Source organism: Falco naumanni, chromosome 1, assembly GCF_017639655.2.
Source record: "Falco naumanni isolate bFalNau1 chromosome 1, bFalNau1.pat, whole genome shotgun sequence".
Taxonomy (NCBI): domain Eukaryota; kingdom Metazoa; phylum Chordata; class Aves; order Falconiformes; family Falconidae; genus Falco; species Falco naumanni.
In genome coordinates this window covers 77314782-77338810 of record NC_054054.1, presented here as the reverse complement: position 1 = coordinate 77338810, position 24029 = coordinate 77314782, and the positions used below count along the sequence as shown (strand labels likewise).

Genomic DNA, 24029 nt, shown 5'->3' with positions numbered 1-24029 from the left:
ACTGGGGTTTGGATTGTGTGGCCAACTGCCTTCGTATGCAGAGGCAGGATGAATTTGAACCATTCAAAGGTGTTAACTGTTTTAGAAACTCTACGCTCCAGATTTTGAAATGTGAAATTTCATTGCTTGTATTCACTGTTTTGCATCGTCTTCCTCAAAATTACAATTAAACATATGGCTTGAAAAACCAATCAAGACAGCACCACACCTCTCCAGAAACCTATGAGCGTGTCTGTCAGCTGCTGACATAACCAAGAAACACTGCTTTGCAATATTCACATATGCCTGCAGCTCTTTCAACAAGTTCATTTACTCTTGAAGTACCACAAAGATATGCTAGTCAAGGACGGTGTCAACTACACAAACAGTATGCCTCGCCCAGCTTTTGCTGATGAACATAGAAAGAAACAGAACGGGGTATATACAGAACTGAACAGCATAAAATAAATCCTCTTAGACCTAATCCTAAACCAATGGATCTCATCAGGAAGGCTTCCATTGAAAAGACAAACCCATTTACAGCTGTCCAGCCATTTTTTTTTCTAGAAAAGCCTAACAGAACATGGATCATGTACATCTGGACTGGCATTTTATATTTTTGACATTACAGACAGCTATTTAAATCTTCTGTTCACTACCTGAGTGCACATAATCATTTCATTCACTGAAAGTCACTGTAAGTCAGGCATCTCAGACTCCAGGAAAAACCCCATCCCATGTTCTAGTGGTTAACCTGGAGTTAACTGTGACATTTTAATCATCTCCCATTCTGGCCCTAACATCTTATTGCAAGTGACAAACATTAGCAAACCAAGGGAGGAGCATGCTGTTGATGTCACTTTTAATGCTACAGCCCTGCCATTGACCAGTCTCCCTTTCCAGCTATTTTTTCCATTATTACAATCACAAACCCAAAACTGTAGCCAGGAAAATTTACACTGTATGACCCGTCCCAAAAACAATGAATGCCTCAAGAGAAATAACTTCTGTAAACACTTACTAATCCCTTTTTCTTTTGGAGCAATCTTCTCTATATCCTTCAGCTGGAACACATCTTTCTGTGCAAAAACATAAAAGACACTTCAGCTCCAAATGACAGAGTCATCTAAGCGTGATGTTTTTTACACTAAATTAATGCCAACAAAAGCAAGTAGGAAATACACTGCATGTTTATGTTTTGCTATAGGAAACAGGCTGCATAGCTCTCAATAGAATTATAATATTATGAGAATTAAAGGGGAAAAAAAAGACTATTATTGTAACAAGCCTGTTGTTTTGTTTGGTGCTCTGAAGTTACCCTATTTTTTTCTCAAGTTAGACTGTAAACCCCTTAGGACAGACAGAGTCCAGGTTACAGATTGTCAGCACCAGGTGTACCACATTGCTCAAGTACTCAAATGTCACAGCGATTTTTTTAATAGGTGAAACATTGTGAATTACTTATGTCACCAATATAATTGTAGCTCTGCTTCTGGATCGCCAGGTTTTTCCTCCCCAGTGACCTCTCTCAGGTCAACTCTCATCTTTTCTAACACTCAGATTTCTTCCTCCTCCCATAAACTGCAGCAAGATGCTGTCTTATCTCTTGCTATCTTTCTTACAGTAACAGAGTCAGGGATATTTGAATAGGGAGCACATGAAGCATTTAACACCACCTGTGCATCTTTATGGGTTGGCTCCACCTGGGGATGAGCCACCTGATCAAAAGTTACATGACTCAAGCTCTCTCCCTGTAATTTATACATTAACAACACAGGGCATCAGTGAAATGCATAGCAGGATATACAGAGTTCATCTACATCTACAGTTAAGCTCCTTTTAGGACCTATTTTCCCAGAGATGTAAATACAGGTCAGTTACAAGTCACTTACTGTTTCAAAAAAGATCTCCATCATGCGAACTCTCTTCTCCTCATAGCTCAGACCTTTTTTCTTGGACTAGAACAGGAAAACAAACAAAAAACCCAAGAAAATCCCCCAATTAATTCATGCATTTGAATAATTAACATCTGCTCAGAATTTAAACCTGTTTACCTATAAGTTGTATTTGCCATCCTTAAAAATACTTTACCACTAACCCCAGACTTCCAGAAAAACTACTTCCCAAAGAATTATTACACCAAGCTCATCTACCAGCAGTCTATTAAACTGAAGGACCTATATTCTAAGTTTGGAACCAACCTTCCATACAACCCAACCCAGCTCAAGCCTCAATGTGACTTGCCATACCCATATCGTTCCTTGTTTTACCTTACTAGATTAAAAAAACATGCATATTTACACCAATTCTCAGCAGCTCACCCACATGTTTAATAGTCCTTAAAAAGATAAGAAGGAATATCTTTGGGGTTGGGTTGTTTTTTTTTTTAGAATTGGGTTTTATCTTGTGATATACAGACATTAGTGCGAGATCTAGGCCATTTAGCATTTAGGGCTTGTTTTAAAAACATAAAGCACTTTTGAGGTACTACCTCTTTCTTCAAATCTCCTACTTAACTTTAGAATTTCAAGGTCACATTTTAAAAACTGTGTTTCAGAGAAGCAAAAGGCAGAAATGACTACTCACAAACTAACACCAGCAATACAAAACTGAGAAATACCCTCTTCTGACCACTTTAAGAAACACTATTTTGACATGCCTATTGTAAAATCAGGGTAAAAAAAATGTCACGGAGAATTGGAGTTTTAATAGCGTTTAGTGTAGTCCTCAACAACCCAAAAGCAGTGGCCATCACATTAATCAGGAATGTTTCTCCTTGCCCCACTCTCGGCTTCACAGGCTGCAAGACCCTGCACCTCTGCATGCTGCTAGGGGAAACTGAAAGGAGGACGAAGAGCAAAATAGAATGCTGGCCAAAAAAGGTCTCCCTATAAAAAGAGAGAGAGAGGGAGACAGACAGACAGACATATGTATTGCTGCCCTTGAGTCTATGGAATTGGAGATTTTAGTAACATGGTGCTTTGAGAAAGACGACATGGGTTTATTTCCAAGCCCCGCAGAAAGGAGTCAGTACCATTTTTTTTTGTTCCCAACCACTGCTTCCTTCTTAAATAAATCACGCGGTGGGGCAGTGTAACATCCTAAATCTGCATCAAGAGCAAAATGGCCAGACTGATAAGAGATTTTTAAAAATAAACTGAAAAACTAGCTTACGCAGCCAGAATGAACACACAGACACGAACAGAAGCAATTCAGTATTACATCTAATAGAGGCATATTAATATTTTTTAAAGCCTCCCTTCTACTTTAGCCAGTGACATCCTTGTCAGCATCGATGTCACAGCTGTCCCCTACGTCAGCACATCACAGGACGTACAGCCACCACGGACACTGCAGTAGGAGCATGAACAGAAGACAGACCGATCATCATCTTCCTCCTGCCTAACACCGTCAGCAGCAACAGAAACACCACCCACACGCACATGGCGTGGAAGTGAAGCGGTGCTCCTGCACGCACGGCGCCAAGCCCCAGGCCAGCCCTCCAGCAGAGATCAGGAACAGCGCCGTGTGCCTTCCGAGAGCTTTTATTAATTTTCACACCGATTCCTCCTACCTCTCTGCCAGGTGTCCCACACCGTGACTACCGCACACACCAGGCCCACCCACCCCCGCCGTGCCGAGCCGAGGGGGCGCAGCGGGGGCACAGCGCGGCCCCGCCCGCTCAACCGGGGGCTCGGCGGGACGGGCGGGCACCGTGTCCGCGCCGAGCGACCGCGACGGGCCCTGCTGAGCCAGGCGCCAGCCGGGAGCTACATCGCTCTGCAAGAAACCAACGAAACGGCCCGCGCCGCGGTAACGCCGCGCCCCCGGGCCCGCCGCCGTGGGCCTGTGCCGGCAGTCGGGGGGGCCCAGCCCGGGAGGCGCGGGCCGGGGGCACCGGGAGCGCTGGTGCTGCCTGGCGGCCGCTGGGGACTCGAGCCCGGCGGCGGGCGGGCACCCCCGCCGCTACCCCTCAGCGGGCCCAGGCCCGGCGGCGGGCGGGCGGGCGGCCCCGCCGCTCTCCCTCAGCGCCCGCAGGGGCGGGGACGAGGCGGGCACCCCGCCGCTCGGGCCCGGCGGCGCCCTCAGCGGGTGCGGGGGCAAGGCGACGCACGGCCGACCGTTACCGGCCGCCACCGTCGACTGCGCCGCCCCCTCCCTCAGCCCTGCCCGGCGCCGGTGCCAGTGCCGCCGCGCCCGCCCCGCGGCTCCCTCGGCAGCCCCGCGGCCTCGCTGCCCGCCCGGCCCCGCGCCCCGGCTCACGGCGCCAAGGGAGCGGGAGGCGAGCGGCCGGCCCCGCCGCGGCAGCCGCTTACCATGTCGCCGCCGAGGCGGGTGCAGGGCGCGGTTTGATTTCGGCGCCAGCGGGCGGGAGGAGGCGGCCGCAGCCCCAGCCGTGCGCAGCGCAGCCCGCAGCGCCGCCTGCCGCCCCCCGCGCCCGGCCGAGCGGCCGCCTTGTGCCGTAGGGTAAAACTGAGGGAAAACGAGGCGTGAGGTGACGGTCTGGTTTGTGCGCCTTGTGCAGGCGGGTAGTGCTGCCCGCGGCGTAGCTCCTCGCCTTTGTATGGAGCAGCCTTGCCGTACCAGCAAGCTGGGCATCGCTTCTCTCTCGGTTTATGTATGGCAATACCGGCGTGCGTGTGTTCGGCGGATATTTTTTTTTTAAACCCGTACAGTAGGCACTCACAGACAGGTGCAGCTGAGAAGCAAAACGCGGCCTTTATCACCAACTACCTCAGAGTTACACGTGGTGCAAGTCACAGAGAACACGATGAGAGGCCGGGGCTGTACGTCACTTTGGCATTGCCCAGGCTTTAGAGCAAAATCTCATTTTGCCTTCATGTGTTTCTCAATACCTACACCTTTTATATTTTGTGTAGAAAGGGCAATGGGCAATGACACCTGTCAAGAAAATTGCAGTACCTTCAATATATATTTGCTGTATTATCGAACACAAAGTTTTTAAAATCCCACCACCATTGGGTGGGATCATCAGGGAGGAAAATATTTATTTCTGAACCCGCCTGCAGCTGTGGGTTTGCAATGGGACACGGGCTTTACACCCCCCGGCAGCTACTCCTGCAAGGCCAGGCACTGGCCCCATGTGCCAGCGCTGCCCGGGGTGTGCACAGCGTGTTCTGTTTCTCTCTGAGGCCCAGCAGCAAAGGTAAAATACAAACACGTTAACGGTGGTCTAAAATGACGTGTATGGTACAACTAGCCTCTTACAGGAGCAGCAGGATGTGGAGAAATAAAACCGTCTTTGCCCATGAAAGCAAAGGGCCTGGGCACATCTGGTGTTCCTTGTAATAGCTGTTCATTGAGATGACTGTTCTAGCGACTCTAATTACTTACAGTTTGTTTTAATTATTATTTGTGCTGTAAATTAGCTTCCTTCAGCTGCAGCAGTTCTGGGAAATTGCTTTTGCAGTTTAACAGCAGCGGGTTCATACCTGCCATACTAATTCTAGCGTTTAAATTGAACAAATGAAAATGCACAAGCTGGAATGTTCAGGCAGTCCCCATGAAGGTTTTCCATTGCCTTTGCGAGGTGTCCCCTTTCCTGAAAGCTGACATTCACTTCGGCGATCCTGTTCCTATTGTCCGCACCAGTGTATAATTAAAAATGAAATGCAAGTTAGAAAGGACATTATTAATGCAAAGCTTAACATTGATACAAAACTTGCTCTTTAGTGATTTCTCATGCATCATGTTTTCAACTCGCTAACTTGCGATGAGCTCTGTTGGCACGCCTCCTCATCTCTTGTGAAGGCTGGTAGTCTGTCCCCTGGCTTGTCCCTTCCTTTGGCCAGCCCTCAAAGTGAGTATGTCCCCACGCTCCCTGTGCCAGTTGTTTTCCTCCTGTCACCATGCCCTCCTCTCCCCAGGATGTGGGCCCCTTCCTGGCTCTTCACGGCCTGAAATAAAACAGAGCTTTGCTTCTTTTTTTTATCACTGCCAAGCAGACGGTTGCTACGACATTTGCAAAGCACCTGTTATTGCGTGGGCTTTCTCCAGGCGACAGTGTGAGCAGCAGGGTGGGTGTCAGAGCTGAACATGCTGCTGGGAGAAGAGGAAGAGGAGAGAGAGGAAGGGGGTTTCAGAGGGACACTCATTCTGAAGCGGCTTGGGGCACACAGCTTGCATCTTCTGTTCAGCCCCCGTGAGGCAGCGATGCTCCCATCCCTATGTCAGACCTGACAGTAGACTGGCAGCAAACACCCAAGTCTCAGCCCCAGATGGAGCCCACACACAGCCAGAGCACACACCTGGAGCCACAGCTGGAAGATGTTCCTGGTTTCAGCAGTTGCATGTGATCACAGCCACCAAGCCAGCATGGCGGATCTGCCTCTGAAACAGAAGGTCATGCTTTTGGGCGATGGTGGCACAGGAGGCTCAACAGGTTCTCTCTGCCTGCGCCCCTGGGGACAGCCAGGCTCAGCTGCCCCAGTGCGCTGGCAGCCCTGAAGCCCTTTCATGGTCAAATTACTAGGCCTGATTTACTCGGTAATAGAAGGTTTCTTGACGCCTCCCAGATTTTGCAGCATCAGATCAAAACTAGCTAGTTTGAAAGACCATGGGGTGGAAGAGGTCCCAAATAGGGAGAATACACAGGAGCATCTCATGCTTTGTCATGTGAGGGTGGTTTTCCGTTACTGAGTAAAGTGGGATGAATGACTCCTAAAATACATAAAAGTCGGACGTTTTTAGTGGGCTTCAGAACGTCAAAACGTGATATTTCACAAAAATTCTAATCATACTATTATTATAAAAACAAGACAATGGATGGAAATACTGTGGAAGGGGACTCATAACTGTGCCTTTCAATTAGAAGATTGTTCTTGTTTCCCTGTGATTTCAAGCTTTAGCAGTTTGGGCTGAAAATTTCTGCACTAGGTGTCTGACTGAAATTTCAAAGGACCAGCCAAACCAGTTTTTCACTGTTCCTGAGGTAGAGAAAATACATTGCTTTGTCAGTGTTAAAATATGTTTAGATGAGATGAAATTTGTACCCTTCTTCATTTTGTTCTTTATGTAATTTTTGTAGTTGCTTTCTCTAATTGAATTAAATTCATAAATTCTGTTTTGAAAGGACATTAAAGTGACAATGGCAGGCAGGAATGTTAGGAAGTAGGAGAATGAGAATTGTCCTGCTGCAATTTTTTTCCTTTTATGTATCTGCACCATAGTGCAGTCTTTAATTACAAAAGTATTTTTTTTAGCAGAAGGGAAGAATTCAAGCTGAACAGGAGATCAGTTTATTTCCAGAAAAGTAATAGCAAACCTTCTGAGTCCTGTGGCTACCTCCCACAACATCTGTATGACTGACAGCAAAAACATGCTTCAGTAGAGCTTGAGGATGGACGACAAGGAGAGCTCTAGGAGATGCTCACCTGTGGAAGGCGATACCAACTTCTCTGAGGTCCAGGCAGTTTGTGGTGGGATATGGTCGGGTATGAGCATCCCACAAAGGCCAGTCCCTGCAGCATCTGCTGCCTCGCTTCCTTCTGAGATGAGTGTTTGGACTGTAAGCAGACGTTCTGCCTGTAAACATCTAACTCGGTGAGAAACGCTAGCTGGCCATGCTCCAAAGTGTACTGCTTCCACAGCTTTGCTAGCAGAGCTGCTGAAGTAAGCGCTTACCAATTCATTTAGGTGAGTAGCTTAAGTACTAAGGGTTTGGTAACTAGACATTTCACTAAAAGAACAACTGAGCATTCATATGCCTAGCTTAGCCAACAGATCTGAGAGTCAGCAGCCTTCAGCTGGAGGTAGCAATGAGCAGCAAGTGCTGAGTATCTCTTCCACCAGCACAGCTGGGGCCTGGGGAGAACATCTGTCCCCAGAAATTACATTGACTGTTGCGGTTCACCGAGACCGTTTTGTCTGGTGTAAATTAGGTGCCATTCACATGAACTGTCAGCAAAACTATGGGGACAGTGTCATACAGAGCAGCACAGCTGGATGTGAGAGAGAACTTCAGCCTAAGGGACAACAAAATGTTTTTGAACATGCAATGATACGTTGTTAGTACTCTAAAGAGATCCGGGCTAACAATGGGTGTCCAAAATACATGCATGTGTTTTGGCCTTACTCTCCCCAACATACTAATCGGTGAGACTGAGTGCCGTATTCTTGTTTACAGAACTTCCAAAAGATGCTGCTGCCGCCTTTGGGTCAGTATTCACCTAAGTACCATGGGAAAGCCAAAGAGCAAGTTGGCCGTTTACTGCAGAATTTTCCTGGTGAAGGGCAGCGCTCCCCAGCCTTAGCGTCCTGCCTGATTTTGCTCAGTGGTGGAGAACTTTTGCTGTAATAATCCAGGGGCAGAAATAATTTCTAGTCTATCATTGAGAAAAGAGTGGGAATGCAACAAGAGTCTTGCCTACACAGCCCTGTGGCTTCAGGGTATCCTGTGCTATTTCTTCTGTTCTTCGTGACCTTGGGAACGAACAGGTGCTCTGCAGCTCCGAATGTCAAACCAACACTGCTCTGCTTCAAGCAGTGAGGGTTTTTTAGCTGGCAGCCAAATAAAGGCTCTTGTAAACATCTGAAATTCAAGGCAGATAGCATACTCCAGTACATTCAGCACCATTTTCTGGACATATATTATCTGGAGACTGACCGGAAAAAAAAAAAAAAACAACCCAACCCCAAACTGATCTGGTATGTTGCACTAAGTTTGCCTTCAGGAGAAAAAAATGGCCTTCAAATGTGGCTGCTGACATTCCTTATGACTTGCAAGAAAAAATAACATGGGATTCCTTTAGAGGGTTTGGGGGCAAGGTCCATGAAAAAGGATGGCTGCTCTGTATTTCAGCCGTCTCATTTCTGAGTGTCCCACCACCGGGCAAACACAACACTGAGTCTGATGTCTCCGGTCCCCTCCAGTGAGATTGGTTCCAAGGCACGTGATGCATCTGAAGATTCTCTCTTACTTCATCAGCAAGTTCCCAATCACACTGAGTTCTCCAAGGATTCTGGTTTGGAGAGTTCACCAGTGACCCAGAAGATACGTGTACAATGTCAAATGAAAGTTAACAGGAGCTGAAAATCTGTTCTTACAGGAAAGGAGTCGAAGTGAGCTCCTAAGGCAAATTTTCTGTTCTTCTACAATAACTTACATTTGGCTTTTTGCAGCAGACCCTTGAAAGATTATAGTACACTCCTGTATACTTTCATGATACAAATGGAAAAGCTTATAGCTCATAATCTTACTGCCACCAATGCAAATGTTAATTTGGATTACTGAACTGAAGAAGGAAGGGAGGAGACAAGGAAGCTCCAACCCCCCACCTTCTTCCCACGAAGAACCCAAGCCTCTTTCCTCTGTGTCTACATAAAAGCTTAACACCCATGAAACAATCAGTTTTCTTGGCCTGTGGTGTCGGGGTTTCATTTTGGAAAAAATTACCTATCTTTCTGCATTATGGAGCTATTTTTAGGGACAGTGAGTATGAGACATATGAAAAATAAATCCTCAACCATGAAAATAACAGAGGAAACAAGCTTTATTTTTATTATTTGAAATTTTTGTGCGTGGTAAAGGTACACATTTGACTCTGGTTTTCCTACATTTCCAAGACAGTAATTTTTTTTTTAATTGTCAGCTAAAGCATCAAGAATACCGTGGCACACAGGAAGCTAAAACTACACACACACACACACACACACACACACACACAAACACGTTGATGCAAGTCTTTCATCCTTGACCTTAAGGAGACAAAGTCTGTATTTAGCCTCACAGGGATTAAAAAAAAAAACAAAAACAACCAACAAAAACAACAAAAAAGCCACCCCATAAACAGGTGAGAAGAATATTTCATTATGAGTGTCAAGAGAGTGCAAGGCTGACATGAACACAAAACATATGAGATTGACGTACAAAGATGGAATGTACAAACACCTTAAAAAAAATAAAAAGACAGACTCACTCCCAGAACTGGAAAGCTGCAGCGTATCAACTAGTAGAGGTTTCTAACAGGGGCTACTGCCATACACCGTGCAGCTTGGGGAACATTCCCATGTCATAAAGCCAAAGCAAAAGTGTCAGGGTTAAGGCTGTGTTGCTCACAAACATCAACTGAAGTGCTGTACATTCATCAGAAATAACCCATTAGGAACCTTCCTACTTCGTAGCACAAATACCTTTCATGCACTCATTACAAACGGGCCAAAACAATCACTACTCACAGCTCTTGAAGAAAATTTTCAGTGTACATCATGATTTCATAACTAGCTGTAACCCACAACTGAAAGTAATTTCTTTATAACAAACACGATATATTGGGCACTTATAGTTCTCATTATGGCAACACTAGATCCTTCGTTATAAAAAATATTGACATAAAATCGAAAGCTTTTACAGAACAGAAGAGCATTTACTAATAAATAACTCTCCATCTACATTAGGCAAATGCTTGCCTAAACCATTTTTCTTTTCTTTTCTTTTTCAGCTACATTGCTGCTGGTTTAGCCTATGTAAAAATCCCCTACTGTTTATATTGGATTTATCTGAATAGATCCTTTTATTTTAGTCACAAAACAATGAAAATACAGTCGGCTAGTTTGTCCTAAAATGCTCCAAATTACACAAGATCTGATAACCTTTTGAGATTACTTTTGAGTTGAAGATTAGTTAAAAGAAGCACATACTTTCACCATTCATGCTGTGCTGCTAGTCAATTAGCATTCCAGGGAAGTCAAGGGAACATTTGGTTATACCTGAAATCTGGCAGCAGAATGCCTATAAAGCCTTTAATAAATGCTAACAACTCAGCAAATCAAGTAGTGCAATTTTGATGTTCACTTAATTGGATGAGCAAAATACGTGCCAGCTTTTTAGAAGAGGATTTCTGCTTTGGTTGCTCTTTGTAAGGTTTGTAAGCCAAGGGCTTTAGCGAAGTTGGCTTCAGCAGCACCGGAACAGCAATGTGTTTCTCAGTTTCCTGCTGCCAGGCAGATAAGGTCAGACTTTGGCAGGGAATGCCCTATGCCACTGAATTTGAAATTGTAGTTGGCAGCATTTGCTATCACAAGGAACTCCAAATTAGTGACGCTTTTCAGATGCAGTAAAGTGCTTCGGTGATGATAATGTCTGAAAACCCAAAATACTACTCAGTCTTAAGAAAAAAATCCACGTTGCCCCTAACAGCTGTTAGCCGGATTGTAAGGGGCTTGTGTGCAGAATTCCACGTTTGATCAGGATGCACTGGACTGACACAGGTTATACAAAATCCTGGCAAACAAGTCAGGGGACTGAAAATCTTTTGAAGAAAAGCGTATACATGGAATAGGACAGCCTTAAGTATATATGTTTTGATATACAGGTTCGGGTCTGACTTCTGTGCTTCTCAGAGTTCCTGGCAGCAGAGGATTTGGCAATGTTTCCTGTGTGGAAACCATGCAAATTTAGTAAAATGTTACAACAATCCAAATTTGGAACTAGATTTGATTAATATTATCCATAACTGACAGCAACAGCACATGTCTCATTTTCTTTTAAAGTTTTCATCTCGAAGAACCTGTGTAACCTCTTCTCTTTGTTAATAAATACAGTTAAAACGCTACGTACCTTTTCTTCATTGAGAAATTTGCCATTTAAGGGCATTCCAATGTCAGAAATTGTTTGTTTGCCAGAAGGTTGATTGTAAGGACACTTCAAAGGAAATTACTTGATCATCAGAAAATTTGATTTACAACTTTGTTAAATTTTGATAGGACAGTTTATTGTGTAATGACTGAGATATCATCTTCAGAATTTTAGGACAAACTCAGTTCAAGCAGAGGATACTATATTCTCTTGGTAATAACAAACTTGAATTTTAACGTTTCAAAAATGTTACCACCAGTTTCTTAGCTACATTATATAGTCCAAACCTTAAGCCTGATACACAGAATATTTATTCCAATGAAATAAGGAAACTTATCTTTGCACGAGAATTTGTAAATTGGCTCTATGTGCAGAAAATAAACAAGGGAAAGAAGAGGAAATATCTTTAAGAAACGGTAATAAAAAACAGACAAACTCCACATTTAAGAACCTTCAGGTCTGCATTTTTACAAGTAAAATGCATCTTTACAAAAAAAACCATTAGGTTTTCTCAAATTCATTGAAACAACAACCTTAACCTTTTAGAAATAAGACAAATACTTATAATGAGTAATATAATAAAGATTTCTTTCCATTTTGCAAACATGCTTAAAATACTCCCTTGCTCCTGACCCAGTGCCCTTTTGTTTCAAGGCCCTAAAAATGAAAAAAGACAGACAGTGCTTCCCAGGCTATTGTTGGCATTGGCAGCAAGCTCACCAGCTCCTCAAACGAGGTTTAAGAGTGAGCACCACTCTATCTGTGTTAGGCTATGGTACCAATTCATCCTTTGACCATTGGATTTCAAAAAAAGAATAAAGCAAATGCTACTTTAAAAAGGACAAGTTCACACTTAAAAAATATTAAAAACGGAACCATGAGTGTAAGCATTTCCAATTAAATTAATACCTCAACAAAGAACACAGTAGAGAGATCTGGCAGGAAGAAGGAGGGACATTTTTCAGAGTGCTGCCATTGTCAAATGGCATACAAACGTTCCAGTTTGCTGAAATAACCTACATTTACTTTTTTTTATTTTTGTGTCAATCAGTCATACATACATACATACAAACAAATTGGAACAAATCTCACAGTCCTTATTTTGTCCTCTAACAAAATTCCCTTTGATGAAGGACTTCAGGAATTGGTTCAAATTAATTCTTGTTCGCAGTGTTTTGTGTTTTTTTTTTTTTTTTTCTCATGTAAAAAGAAATAGCTTTGGTAACCCTTGGCTTTCCTATACAACCTCTGTTTACCACAGTTCCTTTGGCTGTATAATGTAGGTCCTCCATAGGGGTACCTCTCTGGCTTTCTGTCCTGTGTGATGCTGCATTTTATTTTATTAGTTAATACAGTGAGTTGCCTTAAGGAAACATGGCAATGAACACATACGAAAGAGTGGCACACATGAGGTTAATTGAGTTGACATTGTAATAACCCTGATCCTAACGAACTAGTTTGGTGTCAAAAGGTCTGTTGTTACACAGAAATTCAGCTCTCACTAATATATCACTACAATTAAGTGTTTCCAGAGCTTTAGAAATGTCAGGTCTCTGCAAAGTCCTTCCAGCACATTGAGCAAGAGGAAAAGTGAAAAACAAGCACATGAAACAATCCTTCATTAATCCCACACAAGTAGGGAATTTGCATTGATTCTCATAGTGCTAAATGTTGAGCTGTGTTAGGTCTGACAGTTAGAGCTAGACGGATTTTGTGAGACTTAACCTTATACTAAAAGGACCTACTTGTTATAGATAGTAAGACTGAAGAATGTTAAAAGTGTAATACCTACCATGATAATGAGATTTAGAAGATTCCCAGGATCACCTCTGGGTTAAATAATGCATAACAACGATAATTCTTCAAATTTGGAAGCTCTCAGCTGGAGCTACCTTTCGCAGTCTTCAAAAAGCTTTGGGGACTTTTCCCAAATGTTTCTCATTTTTGCCTAATTAATTAATTCCAGTTCCATTAGTTGCAGTTTGCATTTAATATCGCGTTGTCTTTATGAATTCAGTTAAAGAGGATTTTGTGTATTAACCCTTGCAACAAAAAGTTCAGTGAGAAACGTAAGAGGTGCAAGTCCTATGTAAACAAGGTAAGTTTGGAAATTAACACAAGAAGTCCGTAAAAGACTCCTTCATTATTAAAAATTAACTCAAAGTAGGAGATATCCTGCATTGGATCTCTAGGACCAGTCTTGTCTTAAGGGTGGACGATTATCCAGTTCCCCAGCTCATTGCTACTGTAAGTATCGATACACCTTGAAGCAGTGATTTCCGGAGTCTGCAACTACAACGTGGCCATCTGAAGTAAGGGCCAGACCTTGGGGGCCATACAGTGGGTCAGCAGAGGTGTTAATGTAGGATAAAAATGATCCACTTCCGTCAAAAACCTTTGAGGGTGAGAAAGCACAGAATAAATGTTATGAATAAAAAAAAGGAAAATAGAGGATGCAAGTCTGCTCTCAATTACACTTCTCATTTCAGAAATGGTTGATACACACTACAATAAACAAGGGCATAATCTGATCTGTTATTCTGATAATATACAAGTTGATATAGAAATGTATTTTCTTATTAAAAGGAACTAATTAAAGCTGCCAGGATCTTTGGCAAGAATTAAACATGTAATGAAATAATAATAAAAAGAGCGCTTTGGCTGTTCCTTGTTCTCAAAATAGTAAACTACAATAAATCAAACTCAATCAGGAACTCAGCCAACACCTTGTCTTCCTAACAAATATTACTGTTGTGGCTACCGTGACTCTTAGGTTCCCACACAGAGAAAAACCAGGAATTTGTTTATGCTGTTGACACTGCTTCCTGAGAACAACGCATAAGCAGCTCCCTCATTTTTATATTCAGTGAAAATAATACATTCATTCAGATATTCTTTGGCAAGTAGGAAGACTTGGTGATTAGCACTTGAAAGACAGAAAGAGTGCAACTCTCATAAATTAAAAGCAGAGTATTTTCTCAGGATTTTAAAAAGATTATAAAAACCTTCTGCATTTGCCTCAGGGTCTGTACAGATCATTTGATTGTTCATGTTTTCCACCACGTCTCCAATCTTCTGTTACGGTGATTATAAATTACTATCATGTCAGCAAGCCTCCTAAGTCATCAAACAGCTTTTAGGGAACTTTTTGGGAGACAAAAGCCTTGGTCACAGTAACCACCTGAGCTGCTAGCAGTCACACGGGGAGGTCCATGATCTGACAGTTCTAAAAGCGGACAGACCAGCGATGAGGCACGTAAAAGACTGCGTTAGAAACCACATCACTTATAATGCCGCTATCGTGTTTCTTGGGAAGTCTGAAGACTTGAATGGCCAGAGTTATTAATCCAGTAGTTTTCCTGATCAAGCACCTTTGAAATACAGAAATTTCTACCTGTATTCGGCTGTTTCCCCAATCTGCTACGATAATATTTCCATTAGAATCTACAGCTACTCCAGTTGGTGCATTAAATTGTCCATTTCCTTCTCCATTTGATCCAAACTTCAGTATGAATTCTCCCTCCTGGTTAAATACCTGTATGGGTTAAAACAAAATCCTGAATATGGCATCATACCAAATATTACTCATCTACTACTACCAGTTCACCTGTTAACAAAGCTAGAAATTGCAGAGTTCCCCCCCTACACACACGCACATTGCAGATGGGACAAAAGATGCCCAGCTCTCCCTCCAGCTCCGTTACACAGTATTTCCCTTCTCCCATAGGATCTGGATTAGCTCAGAGGTGGAGGGCCCCAGGAGCCCTTCTACAGCTTGTGCATCTCGAATTAAGAGCAGCTGAGGGCAGACATAGCACTGGGAGTCAGTCCTACAGAAAGAGAACTGAGCAGCTGCGCTCTTCTCTGACATTCACCAACGAACACTGGGAATCCCGGCGTGCTGCACTCTGTACAGACGGTTCCACAGCTGAATTCTCTGTGACGGTAACAGGTTTAGGCAGCAGAAAGCTGGAACCGATGAATGACTGTTCTGCCAGTGACGTGCATGCACCAAGGGGACCAAGTGAGATACAGGATGCATCATTTACGTAGTACCAGAGACATCTGTTTTGGTTCATCCCAGACCCAGGCCCAGCTGGCCACAAGGTCCAACACTGTTCATAGAGACCAGCTGTGCCTTGCCCAAAATGCAAGGACCTGACAAGTGGCAAGTGCACACTTAAGTGCTAATAAAGTGGAAGATGTGAGGAAATCATCCTCTTCTTGAGCACCCACAGTGAACAGAGAAAAAGCACTTAGGGGAGTAAATTAATGAAGTACTGGGTTGGTGCCTCAGATGATTAAAGTAGAAAAAAAGTCATCTAAAACAACAAAACCAAACCAATGGGCAAAGATGTAGTGCTGTCTCCCTGGGTTAAAATGTGGGTGGTGAGTGGCCAAATGAGAGAGAAGTCTACGTTGTGTAGGATGTTCCGTAGAAGATGTCTGAAGGAAGGAACGTGCTTGAAGCTTAATGGGGGAGGGAGGCTAATGTTGCTGAGTGAGGATATTTAATTCAAGACACTGGTGGCAGGAAGAGGCTTTAGGACCTATAAGAGTGAAATGTATTTATTTACCTATAAATTTATTATTTAAAATGAAATGTACTCTCTACTCTTTTCCCCACCATCTAACAAAAAAACAAGAGCATCACTGAGATTATAAATTACTCTTCAGAGTGTCAACAATTATCTGTACTAATTTAGAGAACACTACAAAAATAAGAATCTTTTCCAGTTAGTACCAAATTGTAACAAATAACATTTGGACCCCATTGAGTCACACCAGGGAGAGATGGGGACGCTCTGTTCTCATTAAGAATGCAGTAATTATAAATTCACCAAGATGCCACACTTCTTACATCTCTTCACTTGCCTTTTTTCATTTTTGTTTGCCCTTGTTGTTAACTCCCTCCAGGCATTCTTGTTACTACGGCAAGCCCTGCTGGTGGAGGGGTAATTTATGGAGTCATAGGCCTCCTGCTGCTAATCCATGTAAATAATCTTCAGGGCTCCTGCAGCGGTCTCAGTTTCGTTGTTGTAGTTGCTACTTCCTCTCTAATTCCAAGAGGATACAAGAGCCAGGTCACTATTCAAAAGCTGGAGGATTCAGCAGCACTCAGGACACGAGGGTGCCTACGCTCAGTGATTCCCTGTTCTGGGTGAATACGTAAGCTTGATCGTTTCAATTATGAACACTGACGAACTGGACTGAGGGTTCATCTTTCCATTCAACCAGACCAGGCAGCTGTTAGGTGAAATCCCAGGGATTTCACTGGCGCATGGACCAGCACACGTGGCCTGAGAAGCCAGGCAGGACAGTACTGCTGCTGCTGCAGCTGCTGCGTCTTGAGGGAGGGAAAAAGCGCAGAAAGTGACTGAAAGGTAATGTCATGGCCTGAAAACAAACATGCACAGGTGAGTAATTTCTGAAATGGCCTGTAGCTCCTTCGTATGCCTTTTCCACCACATGACATCTCATCCTCATGTATCCTTGTCTTGTTTGTTATTGGACAAATATACCACCCTGTGTTACCATGACTGTTCAACAGGCCACGAGTCAGGACTTCCCGTGGGGGTAAGGACCAGTTCTGCCCGGTGCAGGAGATACTAGATGAAAACTGATGGTCTCTGTTACACAGTTAGGAATATCGGGTTGTAAATGGATCCACTGATCTTAAAGGTTATAGGTATGGAATTAAAAATTGTCAGGTGTCTTTACTTCGTTATAGTTTTATTCAACTAGAAATGTGGGAAGTTTTTACTGTGAAATTCAAAAGCAGTTAACAGACTTAATTCAAATAGGAAAGAAGATAGGGTAAATAAGAGGTTTAGCAGAGAGTTAATAAAAATAACAAAGTTGATATTATTTATCTCAGGTACATCTTATGTTTAAGCAACTGAATCAGAGAACATTATAGTGGCACCAGAGGTAGAGGATTATATCTCCGTTAAGCAATGCACTTCATGCAAAGGTCTCATTATGCCATCCTTGTATCACACCTCATACATATAGAGTGTGATCTCTTTGTTTTTAACAATTCTTTATTTTCCCCAAGAAAGTACCATGATAAAATAAAAAGCTTTCCAATTTTCCATTAATTGACAGTACCTTGACAGAATGGTTATGGAAATCTGTAACAATAATTTCATTGTTGCTGTTTACAGCTGCAAAATGAGGACCTGCAATGCAGAGAAAGAAAAAAGAATAAATAATACCACTACATCAAAAAGTTTGCTTAAATAATAAAAAAAAAAAAAATCAGCCTGCCAGAATATTGTATTTGGCTTCTGAGCAATAATAGTCACACTGGAAATATCAATCTTAAATTAAGAGTGATTCCATTTAATGTTTTAAAAAGCTCAGCATGCCTTTTTGAAAACAAAATTTCTATTTCAACCAGTTGTCAGCTAGTGTTATCTAATAATTTCTTATTCTTTCCTCTCATATACAGATGACTGTGTTGATATTTATGTGCTTATTAACAAGACAAAGCATGTAGTGCTTAGGCATAAAGTTGGGTACACTGAAAGTAGCTCTCAAAAATGTTGATGTAACATCTTAATTGAAATCTGTGCTTTGTGCTCACTTCTTACAAGCATTTGAGCAAAGAAATTTTAGGATAAATACAAAATTACTTAGAAGAACACTCTCAGGGAAAAAAAGCACAATTTTTACTTTATGTATTGAAACTATGTGCGCAAACTTTAATAGAAATGGTAACTTGAAAACAGGCAAGTACCTGAATCAAAATAATTGGTGCTATTTTGAGTTATTAAACAGATCAGAACTCAGTTTCAATTTTCACGGTACATCAGTGTAAATTATAAAAAGGGTGAAAACCTTTACACTGAAAACATTCAAGTAATGACAATTCATTTGTGTTATGTAGCCTACCACCAAGAAGAGGTGGTGCCTTTCTCAAATGCAGTTACACAGTATTTGCACACTTATTTTCAGGAGGTATTCTTGCAAATTTTAAAATGAAAGAAACTGGACATACCCAGAAAATTTTGGTGACACTTAGATGTATGTGTTAGAGCCAAAGCTCTCATAAATTCTATATATGGCACTTGTGCCGTAACACATTGCAAAAGATCTCAACTAAGATAAAAGCAGTTATACCACTGATGCTATTTCTTATGCTGTGAAACAGTCACACCATCAGACCAATGTATAACTACATATCACTCTGGATATTTGCACACCTGCAAAATGACCTGCAGATGTAATTTGGCATCTTCATTTCGAATTTTGAAAGAACAGCTATTCACTCAAAAGATGTCAGTTCGTTATTTAAAAAAAAAAACAAACCACAAACAACTTAATTGCATGTTCTAATTGAAAGACACCATGTGCAAGCAGTGGGTTAAATATAAATGGCAATTTCCCCAAACTGGCATTTTCCGTTTGCATAACTATGTCTTCTAGATCTCAATCTTAACACTATCCCATTACACTAATTTTCTAATGGGAAGATACCACTTATGGCATTGGTTAATTTGTATCTGATCACTGGAAACACAAGGCATGGTGTTTAAGCTGGTTATCATGTACAGCTGAGTGTGGGCATTACAAAGCATTTATAAAATGCTAGTTAAGATCAGTCTTCCTTGGGTCACTGATTTGAAATGCTTCCAGGCACAGAGAGGTAAGAGAAAACAATCTGGTTACAGCTACATTTGCAGAACAGATGTTGCAGTCTTCCTAATCAATTAAACAAATGGTGAAATGAATAAGAGCTGTATGTTTCGTAGAACCTTTTGCCCACAGGAAAAATGAGTAGGATCCAGCGTCTTCAACATGCTCAAACATCATGCAAATGTGAGCAGAAGAGGCAAGAAAAGGGGATTTACATATTACCATCAAGTGTACCTGCAAACTGCTTGTCACCATTCCCTCGGCTACCGAACCTAGTGACTATTTTCCCATTCGGCTGGAAGATGAAGACACAGCATGCTTTGTTGTCCACTACAATGATGTGTCCGTTACGATCCACAGAAACACCTTTAGGGCCCATGAGCTTTCCAGACCCAATTTTGGCCTAAAAAGGAAAAAACAAAACAGGAAAATATGTTGGCCTGATAGACATAAGTTAGTGCAGTTCAAAGATTGTATTACAGGCACACAGCAGGAGAGACGTTTTTGTCATTAAAAGTTTCCCAGAGGGAAGTGATTGTTTTTACCAGCTGTCACTGTGTACTTCATAATTTTTATTTCAGCTGAAAATAAAGACTGCTTTCTGTATGTTCTTTCTACAGTGGTAAATCTGCCACCTCAGCAACTGAGTCCAAATATGCAACCCATGAGAAACACAATCATTAGATTTATCAAGACAAAGTACAGCCTCTGTCAGAAACCACCACAGGTGGCTGTACAGCCAGCAGCAGTGTACCCGCTGGATAGGCAGCCAGGCCTGAAGGACTTCTGCCTGCTATTGCATACTGTTGATGTGTCCAGCGACCACCTGGCTATGGACAGGGAAACGTGCCTTTATCACTGCCTGCTACATCAAAGCAGTCAGAGCCCACTCTTGGAGCATCCCAGCTGGGCACGATGTAAGCTGCGATGTCCTCTGTTGCCTTTCTGGGGTGCATGAGACACCACGCAGCTTCTGAGTGCTCTTGGAAAGAATCTGAGCAGATCTAAAGCTCAGGCTAACCTCTACATCTTCCACCAGATCCTTGTGAGATTGCTTCACTTGCTGATTAGACACATGAAGTGTCAGCTGAAACCTGCAAAGGAGATGGGATCGTGCTGCCAACAGCAAATAATCTTTGAAACACTAAACAAATCAAAGCTTGCTCCTGTCTTAGGTAAATAAAATTATTTCCATCATTTTAAATAGGCCTTGTGACTACCGAAAACATCTGCCAGCCTAATCAGCAACAGGAGGGGAATTGTGTACGATATTCCATATAGTACCAATGGAAAAAGCCTTCAGTGGAGGTGAGGTGGATCACACACACAGTGAATTATTTCAAAAGGCTAGAGAGCTGTCAAAATAAATCAGAAAATTTAAGAAGCATTCTTTAGTAGGATCAAAAAGAAGGGGATCTAGGCAACAGCACCCTATCCAGCCCAGAGCACGCAGAAATTGATGCAAAGCCTTCAAAAAACCCATGAGCTACCTGGGCACGTAACCAAGATGATGCTAGAATCACCTCACAACCCATTTCACATTTTTCACCATTCTTTTTTTTTAGGCAGAGATTCTAGAAGCTGGTTTAATCTACATTAAATCAGTTGAGCTTTGACCTTTCAGCTAAAAAAAGATCATGAAAATACCACCTAATTTGGGGGGTGGTGGTGGTGGTGTTGGAATGCAGCAACTTAGCTTTCTGTTCTTGGTTGTTTTTTTAAAATGATGAACAGATTTGGAAGCAGTTATCCAACTTGGTTCCAAAAGTCTGGTCTCCTGCCAGTCTCTTTACTGTACTGGATAGGCAACCCACCAAACAGGCTGTGTTGAAATTATGGATCCGAGAACTTTCAGATCCTGTAGTAATTTGTGAGACCCATCGTACACACTGAGGTCCATCCCTTTGGTGGACAACGTAATCTCCTGTTTCCATCGGAATTTAAATGAAACAGATACTAAGATACCCATCTTCTTCAGGAAACAAGACCATTTTTCAGCCTTTGCAGGGTGGGACATGTCACCACCTAGAACGAGCAATGCCTCTGACTTCTCTGCCCCTCTCTCCTCCCTCTTGCAAGTGGTGAGTAGGAGCTGAAGCTCAGTTAGTCTGTGATTATTAAGGTGGGCCAGATTACAGGGCATAGAGAAGATCCGTTACCAACTCATTTCTCTTGATTCCCTAATGTTTTCAAAGCAAACAGCCATGTTAGTATCTGGAGGAGCTCAGCTACCCTTAGTAAGTCTGGTGCTTCTCTTCCACTGTACCTTCTCAGGGGTGGGGCTGCAGGTAAAAAGAGGAGCCGTCTCAAAATAAAGCCATCTAGGTTCCCCGAGGCTGTCTGGGACAGTCACCAGCATTACTACGCAACCTCTTTGAGTCTCAGATAAAGAAAACTCCAGGGAGTAAAACTTGCAGCTTCAAGACTATGCAGTTAGCCAGCATGCAATGATCATGTGTCTGTTTTATGTTTAGGTACATATGCTTTCATAAATTGCTAAATATTTAGGCAAAAAATACCCAATTAAATCATGCTGAAATATCCCCAGGGAAAACTATTAAAATTTACTTTTGCCTTCAGCAGGGGAAAGATATGAGCAGACCTACAAAATGTATTCAGGTTTGCATAACAACAAAGCAGCAAAAACATAAATCAAATGCAAATCAGTAGATTTATTTCCTTTGGGGTGATTAAATCATATCCCTTCTTTCCTCTGGGAAGCCTGTGTGTTTGTCTGCTTGTGCGCTGCACCACCTCCTCACCATCTTTCCAGGATTCCTATGGAAAAATGACTCAGACTCATGAGTACAGTGTCTTCCTGCCCATATAAATACATAAGGAAAAAAATAATGAATAAATCACGTACTACATTAATGGGCACTCAGTGCTGAGAAGAGTAATAAAAATCACTATTCTTGGGCCAGGATTTAAAATATAATTTGCAGGCAGCAATAAAGTATGCCCAGCTAGAGTTTGCGGTGCTTTTTACTAAAAATCTCTGTTTCCAGTTTAGATGAAAATATGCTGATGACACATTACTGGGTCTGGCTGAACATATGCTTTGTATATTTTTATTTCAGAAGGTTTCTTAGAATTATAGGTTTGATTATTTAGAACAGAACATTATGAAATCCAGTCACTCCTGTTAAGTCTATGAATGGAAGTATTTTCAGAATTTTCTGCCATTAGAAATGAATAAAGTATAACGGATCATCTGAACCCTTAATACAAATCATGTGTTTAATTGAATTCAGTCAAGGACATTATGTCCTTTATTTTATAGGCTGTTATGAATTTAGACTGGTTTTCAAATATGTGTTTATAAAGTCACCCTACCCGGGTGGAAAATATTCTGCTGTGGGATATTCCTAGAGTTAAAAAAATCAGCTAGCCTATATAAAAATTTATAAAGACTTTTCCACTGTAGAAGTAGAAGGTTTAGGGCTTTAAGTTTAGCTCCACCAGTCTTATTGCTGTCTGAAAGGTTCACAATTGTCAGGAATAAATTTACAGACTTTCAACATACCGTCTTTTCCTGTTTGAGAGCCTCCCTAATGCAGAGGTACAGCTTTGTCACACATTGCAAGGTCACACAATACACGGATTTATCATTCATGTGACTTTTCATTCAACTGTGACCACTTAACCACACTCCACAGAACTATTCCTATCTGAACATGCAACCAGCCTCAAGCAGCTCCCTGCTTAATTCTTCTCCTGAGACAAGAAAAAATAAAAATCTGACAGATAAAATGTTTCCTTTCATCTTTCCCCATTCACCTAAACTTGATCTTAACTTGACGTGCAGCCCTGTTTGGCTGATAACAAGCTACCTTAAGATACAACCCTTCAAGATTAAAAAGAAAGAAGTTTCTCAGCGGACCAAGAATCATTCTCTTGGCTCTGTTCTCCAGTTCCTTCACTAGGTTTGACCACCACCACTGGCACGGAAGCTAATACTGCTGCTTCACCGTGCGTTCTTCTCTCCTTAGCCTAGCGATACGTCTTCTGTAACAGTTTCTTTAAGCAGAGTAATTTTCAGAGGAAGCCAGCAACACAGCCTTTAATTTTAAACATGAAATTTAAAAACTAAAAAAAAAAAAAAAAATTAAAGAAATTTTTAAAAAGCATTTTTTAAAAAAGCTCGTGTTTTGGTGCAACCTTAGATTAGAGTTGGTTCACCTCTGCGTTCTGCAAGTTTTACAGCCTTGAGAAAACAGACCTCTGCCTCTGTTGCTACCAGCAGCTGCAGAAGGTGACACTTCTCTGCCTGGCAGTGGAGGTTGCTGGGGTGAGTCAGCCCAGTGCTGTTATCAGGGAGATGCCTGGGCCTGGCTCCAAAGGAAATTTGCCTTCTGGCTCACATGACTATTAAAATGCTGCTACGGGAGAGCAAGTGTCATTAAATACAGAAGGAATGGGATGACAACAGTAATAGATTAAGTTCAAAACAGCCCCCTAATAATGCCGGGTTGACAACTAGCAGACCACCTGCATCAGAGATCTTACACAATGACTTGCAGGCACAGCCCTTTGAAGGGGAACACCACCATCCCTTTATCTGTGTATCTTAGCAAGGTTGCCCAATTTAATCTGACAAAGCCCCTGGAAAAATTGCCATTGCCAACACACAAGAAATTACAAGGCGCTGCGCAGATTCCCACAGGCTAGATCTGTTTTATACATGTACAGTGCTTCAGCTAGTATGATTATGCCTGTCCTCCATATATAAAAGTCTTCTACAAGCATTTGTATATTTTTCGCTCATAAATATAGTCTGTTGTATTCAATCTAAAAATAGTATTTTATATCA

The 24029-nt window shown here is 42.2% G+C and overlaps 2 protein-coding genes across 20 annotated transcripts in view; both read right to left on the bottom strand.

The window, feature by feature from the left end:
• The window catches only part of MND1 (meiotic nuclear divisions 1), a 44635-nt gene extending 40134 nt beyond the window's left edge, over positions 1–4501 (bottom strand). Inside the window, exons 1-3 of one of the 2 annotated variants that reach the window (XM_040600498.1) lie at positions 4296–4501; positions 1872–1937; positions 1001–1058 (exon numbers count right to left, since the gene is read on the bottom strand). In XM_040600498.1, coding sequence (XP_040456432.1) covers positions 1001–1058; positions 1872–1937; positions 4296–4298 — 127 coding nt within the window. In that variant the 5' untranslated portion in view covers positions 4299–4501. Of the gene's footprint in view, positions 1–1000; positions 1059–1871; positions 1938–3553; positions 3647–4295 lie in introns of those variants that run through there. The other variant, XM_040600489.1, reaches the window with a different exon arrangement.
• Positions 4502–9473: 4972 nt separating this feature from the next.
• The window catches only part of TRIM2 (tripartite motif containing 2), a 117300-nt gene continuing 102744 nt past the window's right edge, over positions 9474–24029 (bottom strand). For all 18 annotated transcript variants that reach the window (XM_040600391.1, XM_040600418.1, XM_040600428.1 and 15 more), the window contains 4 exons: positions 19451–19619; positions 17687–17757; positions 14970–15110; positions 9474–13970 (listed from right to left, as the gene is read on the bottom strand). In XM_040600391.1, coding sequence (XP_040456325.1) covers positions 13818–13970; positions 14970–15110; positions 17687–17757; positions 19451–19619 — 534 coding nt within the window. In that variant the 3' untranslated portion in view covers positions 9474–13817. The remainder of the gene's footprint in view (positions 13971–14969; positions 15111–17686; positions 17758–19450; positions 19620–24029) is intronic.